This window comes from Argopecten irradians, chromosome 1, assembly GCF_041381155.1.
Source record: "Argopecten irradians isolate NY chromosome 1, Ai_NY, whole genome shotgun sequence".
Lineage (NCBI taxonomy): Eukaryota > Metazoa > Mollusca > Bivalvia > Pectinida > Pectinidae > Argopecten > Argopecten irradians.
This window is the reverse complement of record NC_091134.1, coordinates 73871567-73886961: the sequence shown is the minus strand read 5'-3', so window position 1 is coordinate 73886961 and position 15395 is coordinate 73871567. Positions and strand designations below refer to the sequence as shown.

At 35.0% G+C, this 15395-nt stretch overlaps 1 protein-coding gene across 1 annotated transcript in view; it reads right to left on the bottom strand.

Annotated features, from left to right (window-relative positions):
- Positions 1-15395, bottom strand: part of LOC138307724 (actin-related protein 6-like) — a 55540-nt gene that overhangs the window by 5256 nt on the left and 34889 nt on the right. The window contains exons 6-11 of the mRNA XM_069248579.1: positions 11982-12038; positions 11129-11227; positions 8994-9114; positions 8081-8204; positions 2846-2921; positions 2585-2647 (exon numbers count right to left, since the gene is read on the bottom strand). Coding sequence (XP_069104680.1) covers positions 2585-2647; positions 2846-2921; positions 8081-8204; positions 8994-9114; positions 11129-11227; positions 11982-12038 — 540 coding nt within the window. The remainder of the gene's footprint in view (positions 1-2584; positions 2648-2845; positions 2922-8080; positions 8205-8993; positions 9115-11128; positions 11228-11981; positions 12039-15395) is intronic.

The following is a 15395-nucleotide window of genomic DNA, read 5'->3' as shown; positions in this document are numbered from 1 at the left end:
TAGATATACTACTGCCGTCAGTAAGGTTACTACAATACTGACCAAATTAACAATGTGATAGATATACTACTGCCGTCAGTAAGGTTACTACAATACTGACCAAATTAACAATGTGATAGATATACTACTGCCTTCAGTAAGGTTACTACAATACTGACCAAATTAACAATGTGATAGATATACTACTGCCGTCAGTAAGGTTACTACAATACTGACCAAATTAACAATGTGATAGATATACTACTGCCGTCAGTAAGGTTACTACAATACTGACCAAATTAACAATGTGATAGATATACTACTGCCTTCAGTAAGGTTACTACAATACTGACCAAATTAACAATGTGATAGATATACTACTGCCGTCAGTAAGGTTACTACAATACTGACCAAATTAACAATGTGATAGATATACTACTGCCGTCAGTAAGGTTACTACAATACTGACCAAATTAACAATGTGATAGATATACTACTTGCCTTCAGTAAGGTTACTACAATACTGACCAAATTAACAATGTGATAGATATACTACTGCCGTCAGTAAGGTTACTACAATACTGACCAAATTAACAATGTGATAGATATACTACTGCCGTCAGTAAGGTTACTACAATACTGACCAAATTAACAATGTGATAGATATACTACTGCCTTCAGTAAGGTTACTACAATACTGACCAAATTAACAATGTGATAGATATACTACTGCCGTCAGTAAGGTTTCTACAATACTGACCAAATTAACAATGTGATAGATATACTACTGCCTTCAGTAAGGTTACTACAATACTGACCAAATTAACAATGTGATAGATATACTACTGCCTTCAGTAAGGTTACTACAATACTGACCAAATTAACAATGTGATAGATATACTACTGCCTTCAGTAAGGTTACTACAATACTGACCAAATTAACAATGTGATAGATATACTACTGCCGTCAGTAAGGTTACTACAATACTGACCAAATTAACAATGTGATAGATATACTACTGCCTTCAGTAAGGTTACTACAATACTGACCAAATTAACAATGTGATAGATATACTACTGCCTTCAGTAAGGTTACTACAATACTGACCAAATTAACAATGTGATAGATATACTACTGCCGTCAGTAAGGTTACTACAATACTGACCAAATTAACAATGTGATAGATATACTACTGCCGTCAGTAAGGTTACTACAATACTGACCAAATTAACAATGTGATAGATATACTACTTTCAGTAAGGTTACTACAATACTGACCAAATTAACAATGTGATAGATATACTACTGCCGTCAGTAAGGTTACTACAATACTGACCAAATTAACAATGTGATAGATATACTACTGCCTTCAGTAAGGTTACTACAATACTGACCAAATTAACAATGTGATAGATATACTACTGCCGTCAGTAAGGTTACTACAATACTGACCAAATTAACAATGTGATAGATATACTACTGCCTTCAGTAAGGTTACTACAATACTGACCAAATTAACAATGTGATAGATATACTACTGCCGTCAGTAAGGTTACTACAATACTGACCAAATTAACAATGTGATAGATATACTACTGCCGTCAGTAAGGTTACTACAATACTGACCAAATTAACAATGTGATAGATATACTACTGCCTTCAGTAAGGTTACTACAATACTGACCAAATTAACAATGTGATAGATATACTACTGCCGTCAGTAAGGTTACAATACTGACCAAATTAACAATGTGATAGATATACTACTGCCTTCAGTAAGGTTACTACAATACTGACCAAATTAACAATGTGATAGATATACTACTGCCGTCAGTAAGGTTACTACAATACTGACCAAATTAACAATGTGATAGATATACTACTGCCGTCAGTAAGGTTACAATACTGACCAAATTAACAATGTGATAGATATACTACTGCCGTCAGTAAGGTTACAATACTGACCAAATTAACAATGTGATAGATATACTACTGCCGTCAGTAAGGTTACTACAATACTGACCAAATTAACAATGTGATAGATATTCTACTGTCTTCAGTAAGGTTACAATACTGACCAAATTAACAATGTGATAGATATACTACTGCCGTCAGTAAGGTTACTACAATACTGACCAAATTAACAATGTGATAGATATTCTACTACCTTCAGTAAGGTTACAATATTGACCAAATTAACAATGTGATAGATATTCTACTGCCTTCTAAATATAGATTTCTGACATAAAGGTAAAAACTACCTTGCAAAGGGGGAACTCTGATCAACATTGATTATCACAATATTTGTTTATAATGTACACATACATGCTTGAAGCCCTTAATATAATGAACACTTGTAAATCTTTTATTGGTATATGAGCTAATTAACATAAATAGATTTAGCTGATAATCATTACATATACAATGGGCCCTCAATAATTTGAACACTTTTGGCCCTAGCCCAAATTGTTTGGGTTACAAAGTTTTCTGGACTATAGGATTTTGTTTACTATTCAATAATCAAACTTGTTCCTTGTCTCAAATAATTCCCTTCCTTTTCATGGTGACGACAAATTTGTGGCTCTCTTGACAAGTTTTACTTACTTTTTTGGATTTGTAATTGTCATGTCAAATTCGTCTGGTGCCATACTTCTGATATCAGATAACCTATAACAAGAATTAACTCAAAATAATCATCATAACAAATCTTAAACGTTTGTTAAGTCTCAGTTTATTTATGTCTTTTTAACCTCTATTTATAGTTACATGTTACATTGCTCTGTTTAAATAATCATGCATATTCAACGAAAAGGAGATTATTCCAGAACCTACGTATAGGTCGATCCCCTTCCTGCGAATACTTACATTCGTTCGTGAAAGCCTGGGAGTAGACAATTTCCTCCTGTCAATACGATATTGTTATACATATGTGGCTGGATATCTGTTAAAAAAATCATCAAACAAAATTATCTTGCTTATTCAAATTGGACATGAAGACGTTTCTGATCTCAAAGGCCAAGTTTTATCTTACACATTATCAACCAATATCCATTACCTTTCAGTACAATATGCCTATAGTATATTCCACAGGGTTGAAAGAAACATTTTCATATACCAGTAACAGATATGAAATATATACCAGTACAATAAAGGTTTTATAGCGCCGCTACAATAAGCATATGGTGACGGCCAGTCCAGTAGGTGGTTCCGTTGATTGGTAGCTAGTCAGTTTGCATGGTAGCTAGTCAGTTTGCTAACGACATTCAATAAGCTATGTAATCACAGCATTTTAAAGTTGTATGGTTTGTAACTTTCGCTCTTTTGGTCATAGTGAAAACTGTTTAAGTGTTATACATATTTTCTCCGTCTGCCTGAGGTTTAAACTTTCTAATTTTACCACTTTTTATAAAGTTGCAGCACTGGGAGTTTCTTTAATTATAAAAGTAAAAAACTTTTTAACGTGTACACGTGAAAAATAGGCTCGAAAGATGCCGAATCATTCCGAACTCTTCCGAACATCGTCGCGACAATCTCGAAGTTAAACGAGAGTTGTGAAACCAAGAGAAAATATCAACAATTTGTCATAAACAAAACATGTGGTCGACCTCATCAGACTCTATCTACAAAGAAAATAATGCTCGCATATTACAATATTTGATACACACAACATTTTACGGTAATGTGTAAATTGGATGTTTCAAATCCTCAATCTGTGGACATATACCAGCATGATTTACTCATATAGGCCAGAAAGAAAACGTGAACAAACACATGTGTGCTTACGCTAGTTACCTGGATCACCACGTGCAGGTCGTGTCGAACGCCAGTCACGTGATACGATTAGGAATCCGACAAAACCCAAAGTTACTGAACATGGCGGTGATTGAAGGCGCTTTATTCAAAACCAGGAATATATGATTCCTAGATTTCGGCTCTCTTATAGGCCGACATATGCTTTTGGGGAGCTAAATCATCAAGTTACATGTCAATGTTTAAATATCAAATGTTTAAGTTACATATCGTTACAGTGAAATTAGCAGCAATACAACTTTAATTACCTCATGTATACAGTAGACTCTGAATCAGCGCTGCTCAGTGAATTAAGTACGTATGGAAAGAGCTACTGTTGTAGAGAAAAAGTCAGTCAGATGTTGTTCGGAAAAGATTCGCCTGCTTCTGACTAATTACATTTTGTATAACTTTACTGCAAGGTATGGGAAACCGGGTACAATGTACGATAGACCATCGTTTCTTGTCAAAATATATTCCGATAAAACACTTTGCACATACCTGGATGTTAGCAGGGGATGCTATTCCAGCTGTAGGCGTAGATTTTTAACTTTGTCGCCAGTATTTCTTAAGATAGATGCATTTGAATCTAGTGTTAACAATTTCTCGGCTAAAATCAACCAACATTTTGTAAACTACCGCCGCACATGCGCACACCTCCGAGAATATTATCTAAGAGGATCGCGCAAACAAATTAAAATATAAGTATTAAGGCAATGCAGTCGAACTCAACGTCTACAACTAGAATAACATCCCCTTCTAACATCCAGGTATGTATCAAAACCATGTTTGTTCGGAATATATTCTGATAAGACATAATATATTGTCAGCCGTACAGTACCTGATTTATTTTCCACACCAAACGGACCTTGCAGCGAAAAAGTCAGTCAGAACGTACACCAGTAGTTAGATTCGGCTGTGACATTACATGTAACATTACAATGTATATAATAGATCTAAACCCAACACATTAACAAACACGATGAAAAATTACGTTGTTAGATACATATAACGCTACTGTGCAGTATGAACTCCCCGAAGTAGAGAACAAGAGATCCCAGAGGGATCTTGGCGCCCACCAAAGAATGATCTATGTCTGACAATGGAAAGTGGGATCTTTTCTCTGCTTTTCAAACTTTTGCAAACATACTATATATAAAATTTGAGACAAATCGCTTCAGTACTCTCTGAGCAATAGCAGAAACAAACTTCAATCCAAAATCCAAGATGGCTCCTTGGCGGCCATCTTGTTGATCGATCGGTCCCAAACCGAAATATGCACAACTGGGGCCCTAGGGGAACCTATATATGAAATTTGAGACAGATTCATTCAATACTTTCTGAGAAATAGCGATAACAAACTTTAACTATCAAAATCCAAGATGGCTGCCTGGCAGCCATCTTGTTGACCGGTCGGTCCCAAAACGCAATATGCACAACTAGAGCCCTAGGGGAACCTACATATGAAATTTGAGAAAGATCCCTTCAGTACTTTCTGAGAAATAGCGATAACAAACTTTAACTATCAAAATCCAAGACGGCTGCCTGGCGGCCATCTTGTTGACTGGTCGGTCCCAAAACGCAATATGCACAACTAGAGCCCGAGGGGAACCTACATATGAAATTTGAGACAGATCCCTTCAGTACTTTGTGAGATATAGTGATAACAAACTTTAAGTATCAAAATCCAAGATGGCTGCCTGGCGGCCATCTTGTTGACCAATCGGTCCCAAAATGTAATATGCACAACGAGGGCCCTAGGGGAACCTACATATGAAATTTGAGACAGATCCCTTCAGTACTTTCTGAGAAATAGTGATAACAAACTTTAAGTATCAAAATCCAAGATAGCTGCCTGGCGGCCATCTTGTTGACCGATTGGTCCCAAAACGCAATATGCACAACTAGGGCCATAGGGGAACCTACATATGAAATTTGAGACAGATCCCTTCAGTACTTTCTGAGAAATAGCGATAACAAACTTTAAGTATTACAAGAGATCCCAGAGGGATCTTGGCGCCCACCAAAGAATGATCTATGTCTGACAACAGAAAGAGGGATCTTTTCCCTGCTTTTCAAACTTTTACTACATACTATATATGAAACTTGAGAAAGATCCTTTCAGTACTTTCTGAGATATGTAGCAGAAACAAACTTCAATTATCAAAATCCAAGATGGCTACCTGTCGATCATCTTGCTGACCGATAAGTCCGAAAATGCACTAGACCCCTTCAGGAACCTGCACATGAAATTTGAGAAAGATCCCTTCAGTACTTTCTGAGAAATAGCGGTAACAAACTTTAACTATCAAAATCCAAGATGGCCGCCAGTCGGCCATCTTGTTGACCGATCTGTCCCAAAATGCAATATGCACAACTAGGGTCCTAGGGGAACCTACATATGAAATTTGAGAAAGATTCCTTCAGTACTTTCTGGGAAATAGCGTTAACAAACTTTAACTATCAAAATCCAAGATGGCCGCCGGTCGACTATCTTGTTGACCGATCGCTCCCAAAATGCAATATGCACAACTAGGGTTCAAGGGGAACATGCATATGAAATTTGAGAGAGATCCCTTCAGTACTTTCTGAGAAATAGCGGTAACAAACTTTAACTATCAAAATCCAAGATGGCCGCCAGTCGGCCATCTTGTTGACCGATCTGTCCCAAAATGCAATATGCACAACTAGGGTCCTAGGGGAACCTACATATGAAATTTGAGAAAGATTCCTTCAGTACTTTCTGGGAAATAGCGTTAACAAACTTTAACTATCAAAATCCAAGATGGCCGCCGGTCGACTATCTTGTTGACCGATCGCTCCCAAAATGCAATATGCACAACTAGGGTTCAAGGGGAACATGCATATGAAATTTGAGAGAGATCCCTTCAGTACTTTCTGAGAAATAGCGGTAACAAACTTTAACTATCAAAATCCAAGATGGCTGTCAGTCGGTCGGCCATCTTGTTGACAGATTGGTCCCAAAATGCAATATGCACAACTAGGGCCCTAGGGGAACCTACATATGAAATTTGAGAAAGATCCCTTCAGTACTTTCTGGGAAATAGCGATAACAAACTTTAACTATCAAAATCCAAGATGGCCGCCAGTCGGCCATCTTGTTGACCGATTGGTCCCAAAATGCAATATGCACAACTAGGGCCCTAGGGGAACCTACATGTGAAATTTGAGAAAGATCCCTTCACAACTTTCTGAAAAATAGCGGTAACAAACTTTAACTATCAAAATCCAAGATGGCCGCCAGTCGGCCATCTTGTTGACCGATTGGTCCCAAAATGCAATATGCACAACTAGGGCCCTAGGGAAACCTACATGTGAAATTTGAGAAAGATCCCTTCACAACTTTCTGAAAAATAGCGGTAACAAACTTTAACTATCAAAATCCAAGATGGCCGCCAGTCGGCCATCTTGCTGACCGATTGGTCCCAAAATGCAATATGCACAACTAGGGCCCTAGGGGAACCTACAAGTGAAATTTGAGAAAGATCCCTTCACAACTTTCTGAGAAATAGCGGTAACAAACTTTAACTATCAAAATCCAAGATGGCCGCCAGTCGGCCATCTTGTTGACCGATTGGTCGCAAAATGCAATATGCACAACTAGGGCCCTAGGGGAACCTACATGTGAAATTTGAGAAAGATTCCTTCAGTACTTTCTGAGAAATAGCGGTAACAAGAATTGTTAACGGACGGACGGACGGACGGAAGGACGGACGGACGGACGGACGGACGACGGACCACGGACGAAAGGCGATTTGAAGGTGGGCTAAAAATGGCTAAAAATTTATGAACAAAACATCCTCAAAACATTCTCTTAATAAGTGAAGCAAAACAACAACAAATTTTGAATACAATGATTGAATGTGTACATTGTAAACAATAAATAGTACACAACATGATCAAACATATTGTACAACAGAGTCAGGTTTGAACATCAAAGATCGCTGGCTCCCGATGCTTCAGCCAATCAGTGCCTTCGTTACATGCCACCTAAAATCTAATCTACTGCATCAGTTACCAGCCTACTAGATCAGCTACCAGCCAACGTGTCTATCGAGTGAATGAACGTAAACAGGAACACTTGTTGTAACGGCGCTGTAAAGCTAAGACACATCAGTAAGTTTGATTTACTCTTGAATTCATTTGTGTTATCCTTTGATGATGAATGTACTTAAAAATTATTTTGTCCATATCGAATCTGAATTATTTAATTTTCTCTATTTAGTAAAACTTAATGTCACATAACATTTTCTATGATGCATGAAAGTCTGCCAATTAACCCCTAATTACCTTCTGGCATGGAGTTGATTGTATGTACAAGTCCTTCAGCAATCCCCATCTCTTGTATACCAACATCTGATGGATGGAAGAGTAGCTCAGGGACGGCAAATCTCTCATTACTCATCCTAATTATCTGCAGAGAAACAAATCTCTCATACTCATCTGAATTATCTACAGAGTAACAAGTAAATCTCTCATTACTTATCTCAAATTATCTATAGAGAAACAAGTAAATCTCTCATTACTTATCTCAAATTATCTACTGAGAAAAAAGTAAATCTCTCTTCAAATTATCTATAGAGAAACAAGTAAATCTCTCATTACTAATCCAAATTATCTATGGAGAAACAAGTAAATCTCTCATTACTAATTCAAATTATCTATAGAGAAACAAGTAAATCTCTCATTACTTATCTCTAATTATCTATAGAGAAACAAGTAAATCTCTCATTACTCATCCAAATTATCTATAGAGAAGCAAGTAAATCTCTCATTACTAATTTAAATTATCTATAGAAAACAGGTAAATCTCTCATTACTTATCTCAAATTATCTATAGAGAAACAAATAAATCTATCATTACTCATCCAAATTATCTATAGAGAAACAAGTAAATCTCTCATTACTAATCCAAATTATCTATAGAGAAACAAGTAAATCTCTCATTACTAATCCAAATTATCTATAGAGAAACAAATAAATCTCTCACTACTCATCAGAATTACCCACGAAGAAACAAATTAATTTCTCATTACTCAACCAAATTATCTACAGAGAAACAAATAAATCTCTAATTACTAATTCAAATTATCTACAGAGAAACAAACAATCTTCTCGTTACTAATCCACATTATCTATGGAAAAAATCTACAAGTCTAACGTAGCCCCTCTTCATATATGTGTATGATCTGGTAGTACATACCTGTTCTCCGTCCTTTGCCTTGCCTGTTGTCTCCTCCTGCGGTCTAACGTAGCCCCTCTTTATGTGAGTATAATCTGGTAGTACATAATCCCTGGCTATCGTATTGGCGGCACCTTTTAATCTTTTCAACAAATGTAAGAATCAAACCTCATTTTGTTATTTCCAATATATCCTTCTTTAAACATGTACATGATGACAACGGAATTGAAATAAAAAAAACAACTAATGTTTAGGTGTTAAGATATAGCTGCAAATCAACAATATTATTATTATCATTGTGAAGATTTATGGGTTCAATCTTGGTAAGTAGTGTATATATATAAATTGTGAAGTGTGATTATTTCTTTTCAAAAAGAGCTGTTGGAGAACGGCAAAGCTCGCCTTTTCAGAAGAAGTTGATGTTCAAGTACATGTGTATTTACTATTTAAACATGGAAATATGACAAATTAACTGACTCAAAAACCCCCCTAAAGGGCCCCAAATTGGTTGTATTATCACGTTCAGCATCCATACACATTAGGAAATTAAAAATTTAAACATTTATGATGACTTAAGCTTAAACAATAGACAAAATAGCTGACAAATGGTATTTTTTCACTATCAAAAACAGGAGCAGACGATTTAGTATTTTTCTTCAGTTACAAAAGTTACTTACTTTACACCATTACCACCATTGAAAAGTTTGAGCTTCTAATTTTACTTCAAGTTCAAAATATGAAAAATAATTAATTGCATCCCGAAAAAATTCCGTGCCACTATATCCTATATGGAATGAAGTACTGATTGCGCATGCACCAAAGGCAAAATGAATTATTTTATATCATTTTTTGTGTTAATTAGACATATATATACACGATTAAACACCAATTACTGTTCAAATAATGAGCATCATTTATGCTCTATCGATGACTTAAGCTTAAACAATAGACAAAATAGAAACTTGCTCAAAAACTTTAACATGGAAATATGACAAATTAACAGACTCAAAAAAAACCTAAAGGGCCCAAAATTGGTTGTATTGTCACGTTCAGCATCCATACACATTAGGAAAATAATACCATAAACATTTATGATGACTTAAGCTTAAACAATTGACGGAACAGAAACTTGCTCAAAAACTTCAACGTGAAATGGGACGCCGACGCCGGGGTGACAACATTAGCTCCCCCTATTCTTCGAATAGGCGAGCTAATAAATTCATTTGAATATATTTGTTGATTGTTTCCCCTTACCTTGCTATGTCCATGTCCTTGTTGATTATCTCCCTTTACCTAGCTATTTCCATATCTTTGTTGATTATGTTCCCCTTAACTAGCTATTTCCATATCTTTGTTAATTATTTCCCCCTTACCTAGCTATCTCCATATCTTTGTTGATTATGTTTCGTTACCTAGCTTTCTCAATGTTATTTGTTGACTATCTCCCCCTCACATAGCTATCTCCATGTCCTTGTTGATAATCTCCCCTTACCTAGTTATTTCAATATCTTTGTTGATTATCTCCCCTTACCTAGCTTTCTCCATGTTATTTGTTGATTATTTCCCCCTTACCTAGCTATTTCCATATCTTTGTTAATTATCTCCCCTTACCTAGCTTTCTCCATGTTATTTGTTGATTATCTCTCCTTTCCTAGCTATCTCCATATCATTGTTGATTATCTCCCCTTTACCTGGATATGTCAATGTCTTTGTGATTAACTCCCCTTACCTGGCTATCTCCATGTATTGTTGATTATCTCCCCTTACCTAGCTATCTCCATATCTTTGGTGATTATCTCCCCTTTACCTAGATATGTCCATGTCTTAGTTGATTACCTCCCCTTACCTAGCTTTCTCCATATCTTTGTTGATTATCTCCCCTTACCTAGCTATATCAATGCCCTTGTTGATTATCTCCCCTTGCCTAGCTATTTCCATGTCTTTGTTGATTATCTCCCCATACCTAGCTATCTCCTTGTCTTTGTTATCTCCCCTTCACTTAGCTATCTCCATGTCTTTGCTGATTATCTCCCCTAACCTAGCCATATTCCATATCTTTGTTGATTATCTCCCCTTACCTAGCTATCTCCATGTCTTTGCTGATTATCTCCCCTTACCTAGCCATATCCATATATTTGTTGATTATCTCCCCTTACCTAGCTATCTCCATGTCTTTGTTAAACTGCTGTGAAACATAGCACACATCTTCCTTGACCTGGTTAATTACATAAGTCTCGTCCATCACCATCAATTGTCTGTCAAAACAAGGTCATTACAATTATTCAACTATTCATAACAATCACCTATCAAATCATTCTGATACATAATTATAAGTTTGATACCTTCACTGCAGATCAATCCTTAAAAATATAAAATTTTACATGTGAGTTTTGATATTTCTACATAAAACAAATACTTTCAAGGTGTAGTCAACAAGAGTATTGAGTAAATGCATGTCTTTCATTTTGCTGTCTGGAACATTCCTTATACATACATATCATTAAAGTAATAAAAATAACTTATTTACTGATATTGTGTAATTTTTGATGGATTTATAAAAAAAATTTCTCGATAACAATCCCAAAAAAAGTCTAATTTAGATGCCATATCGAGTTTGACATTTGTTGTCATTGTAAACAGCTACGCTTCAGCCGGCCAGTTACATGAATTAAACATTTTATGATTGAACATGCTGGTGGTACTTAATTATGTTCTTTTTCTTATTATATTTCCAGTTTATGTTATTTCTTTTAGACGCTTTTACCAAAATTATTCTTATGTATAACTTTGCTAAACTGGCCAGTAAGACCTTCAATTTTTCACATTATGACGTAATAATGCATCCCAAAGGACCATGCATCTGGTAGATCATTATTTTCATTATTGACCCTGTCTTAAGTGACCATCTGTCTGCTAAAGTTTCTACACACCTGCTGTCAATGCTTGCCAATACCTTATTTTTTATAGGATGGTAATCAATTCAGCAAGTTATTAGTGATCTTATCTTACCTGTAGGAAATAATTTCTTTCAGGTGATTTGTTAGAACTTTTCCTCCTACATTTATCCTGCAAAAATAAATATTAAAAAACACATATCCAAAAGTAAATTGTGTTTATAAAGATTTAAAGACCACTGTAGTGTACCCGATCTGGAGTGGACACTTCAAGATGGCAGCTGGTTCAGAACGAAAAAGGTAGGCGTTGATTACAAAGTAAGGTTACTGCAGAAATAAGGAGCCGATTTTTCTATAGCATGGCCAGATTTTGTCAAGGAACACGCACTTCCATTCCTCTGGATCCATCATTACGTTTTATGGTTATATCACTGCTCAGAAGTAGGCATTAGTGGCGATTTAAAAATCGAAGCGTAACAATTATTGTAAACGTGGGATTCGGACGTTTTGATGTTTATATACCAATTGTTTCATCACGTATATCACAAAATGGCATTTCTACTTAATTCTGCCAAAGCACAACTCATTTGGTCAACTTATTAACTAGTTATCAATGTTTAAACAATTTTGCATTGACATAGAGTGGACCCTGAAAATTTACGATCTTTTAATCACGGAGTGGACTCTAAATTTTAGGTACGGAGTATACTGTTTGGATATGGAGTGGACACATTTGGATATGGAGTGGACAATTGTAAATGATAATAATTACATTCATTCATGTGTACGGTATGATATTCATATGAGTTTTATTAAATTACTTTCTTTTAACAATTATTGTATTAATTAATAATTGATGTTTGTAGGGACCATGAGTTCGATGCAGTAGAAAGGGCAAGATGTGCGAGGTAACAAAGAAAAGGAAATGTGAGCAAGCCAGATAAACCTTCCCGAAAGCCGCTTTTTAGTTAGGGAATTTCACCGAGCCCACGACACCAAAATCCTTTCACATGTTAGAAGTGGACTCAATCTTAAAGACTGTGACTGAGTGTATTTAGGTCCAAATTGCAAAGACAGCGATACTTTTTTGTGAAAAACAATAATCAGTGTTGATCTTTCATGCTATGAAAGAATAAAACAATTTCACTTGTAAAACAATTTGGTTTCTTTATCAAGTAAATCAACATACATGTGCATGTATGATTATGAATTTTTGCACAACAGCACCTAATCGAAAAAAAAACTTATAAAACTTAAAACCAATGCTAAAATTTATCATTATGATTCACTATTAGTTGTGATGACATTATGAACAATGATTATTAAACACCAAAAGTCGGTGAGAGCTCCAATGTAAAAACACTAAATTTATTTCTGACTCCTGGTTACGTAAATTCTGAAAATCAAATAAAACAAAAATTATATCTTTTGAGCACAGACAGTCATCAAAGTGAACTGGTGAAAAAAAGAAAAGTAAAGGACTAGCTATATTTCAATAATAAAAACATCTGTTCTGCAAATGTTCCAACCAAATACGTGTATGTAGATATTAAACATGGGTTAGGATGTTCTTACGCAATGTGTCTTCAAAGTCCAGGGGCCCCTGTACTGCTTGTCGCAGTGTCGACATGGATATTTCACAAAGTGATGGACACGCCTCTGCTATCGGCCCTAGTAAAATGTTTGTCACACTTTAATGCTTCCTGTCAGTAGCTTTCCATGTGCCTCTTGAGATTACAATTGCCAAGTTCACTCCGTAACCAAATGTGTCCACTCCGTATCCAAAAATTAAACTCCGTACCCAAAATTTCGAGTCCACTCCGTGATTAAAAGATTGTAAAGGTGGGGTTGCAAAATCCGCCCACGCGCCGATTTTTTTCAAATTTTGCAGTGTTAAATGTCTAGGTACATAACTACTTTTTATGTGCTTTTTATTTATTTTGTATGTTTTAAAAAGGCATAAAGGGCCTAAAATGATGCTTTCTAAAATTACTTTTGGTATATGGCAAGGGGACCCCTTGTGTCCATATTTTGAACATAATTTTCATTCTTTAATTACTTGTGTTAATAAAAGATACTTCATTCTTTAGATCCATTTATAATGATATTTACGAATTATTTTAACGACAAATTGATTTTCAAGCAAAAAAACATCAAATTTGTCAGGATATTGGCTTTGCTTGAAATATTTGGCATGTTATCGATTTTGTCCACACTTTTAAACCATTTTAAAAACATGCTATAGGTATAATCTTATAACAAATACTTTATAAAAAAAATTGAAATCCGGGAAAATAGCATTTCATAGGCAGAAATATAGCGAGGGGAATTTTCAAAAAAATCAATATTTGCCCTAGTTGACCATACATTTAAAATTGATCATAGACACCATAATAAAACAACAGTTAGTGATAGAATTTTTTGTTAACTAACATACATTCCTTGTATGTACTCTAAAATTATTGCATTTCTATTCATGAATCTTCCCTAACAGTACAAAAAAAGCCTAACAACTAGATATGCTCTTGGGTGAAACAAATAGTTTCTCTTTTCATATAAGAAATCAAATAATTATTGGAAAGAAATATAATTTCGTCAGCAACTTAAACGCAAAAGATACAAGTTAAGATTATCCATCTCTCTTATTTATATAGAAACTATTTTAAATTGAATTAAACATGATTAAAGAGGGAAACAGAGTTACATTTGATTTTCAAATAAAATATGTATAATTTAAAAATAATACCAGCACCATAAAGGCTACAATCTTAATTTTGACAACTTTTTTTGCAAAACAATGTATTTAAAACTGTTACTATCTCATTTGGCATAACCCATAACCCATAGTACCAATTTTCACTAATATCTAATAATATCTAAATTTCAACCAATCAGAGGCCTCCATTTAGTTTCCATGGTAACCAATCTTTTAAAAAGGGATTCCATGTTATTCAGCATATTTTATAACCCATATATACCAATTTTCACTTAAATCTGACAATATCTAAATTTAAACCAATCAGAGCCCTCCATTTTTTTCCATGGAAACCAATATTTTTGAAAGTGTTACCATGTTATTCAACATACCTCGTAACCTCTATATACCAATTTTCACTTAATTCTAACATCATTTAATTTCAGCCAATCAGAAGCCTCCGTTTTGTTACCATGGCAACCAATATTTTAAAAGGTGTTACTATGATTTTTAGCATCAAAAATGATTACTGTACACTGATTCTCACTTATATCGGACTCTGGAATCATAAAATGGATAACTAGGTATACTAACAAAGAAGTGGTTCGTTGCTACATGCACTCTTAATTTTTAAGTCACTCAAAAACAGTTTTCCCGGATTTTAATTTTGAACCGAATTTACACATAGACAGAAAATGTCATGGGAGTATTTTTAATTGGGAGTAAAATTGTGGACAAAACCAGTAACAGGGTGAAATGAGATGACAAAGAGCAATGTTTTGTTTTCATTTTTTCCAAAAAGTGTTACTTTTCCGTAAAAAATATTATTTCAAA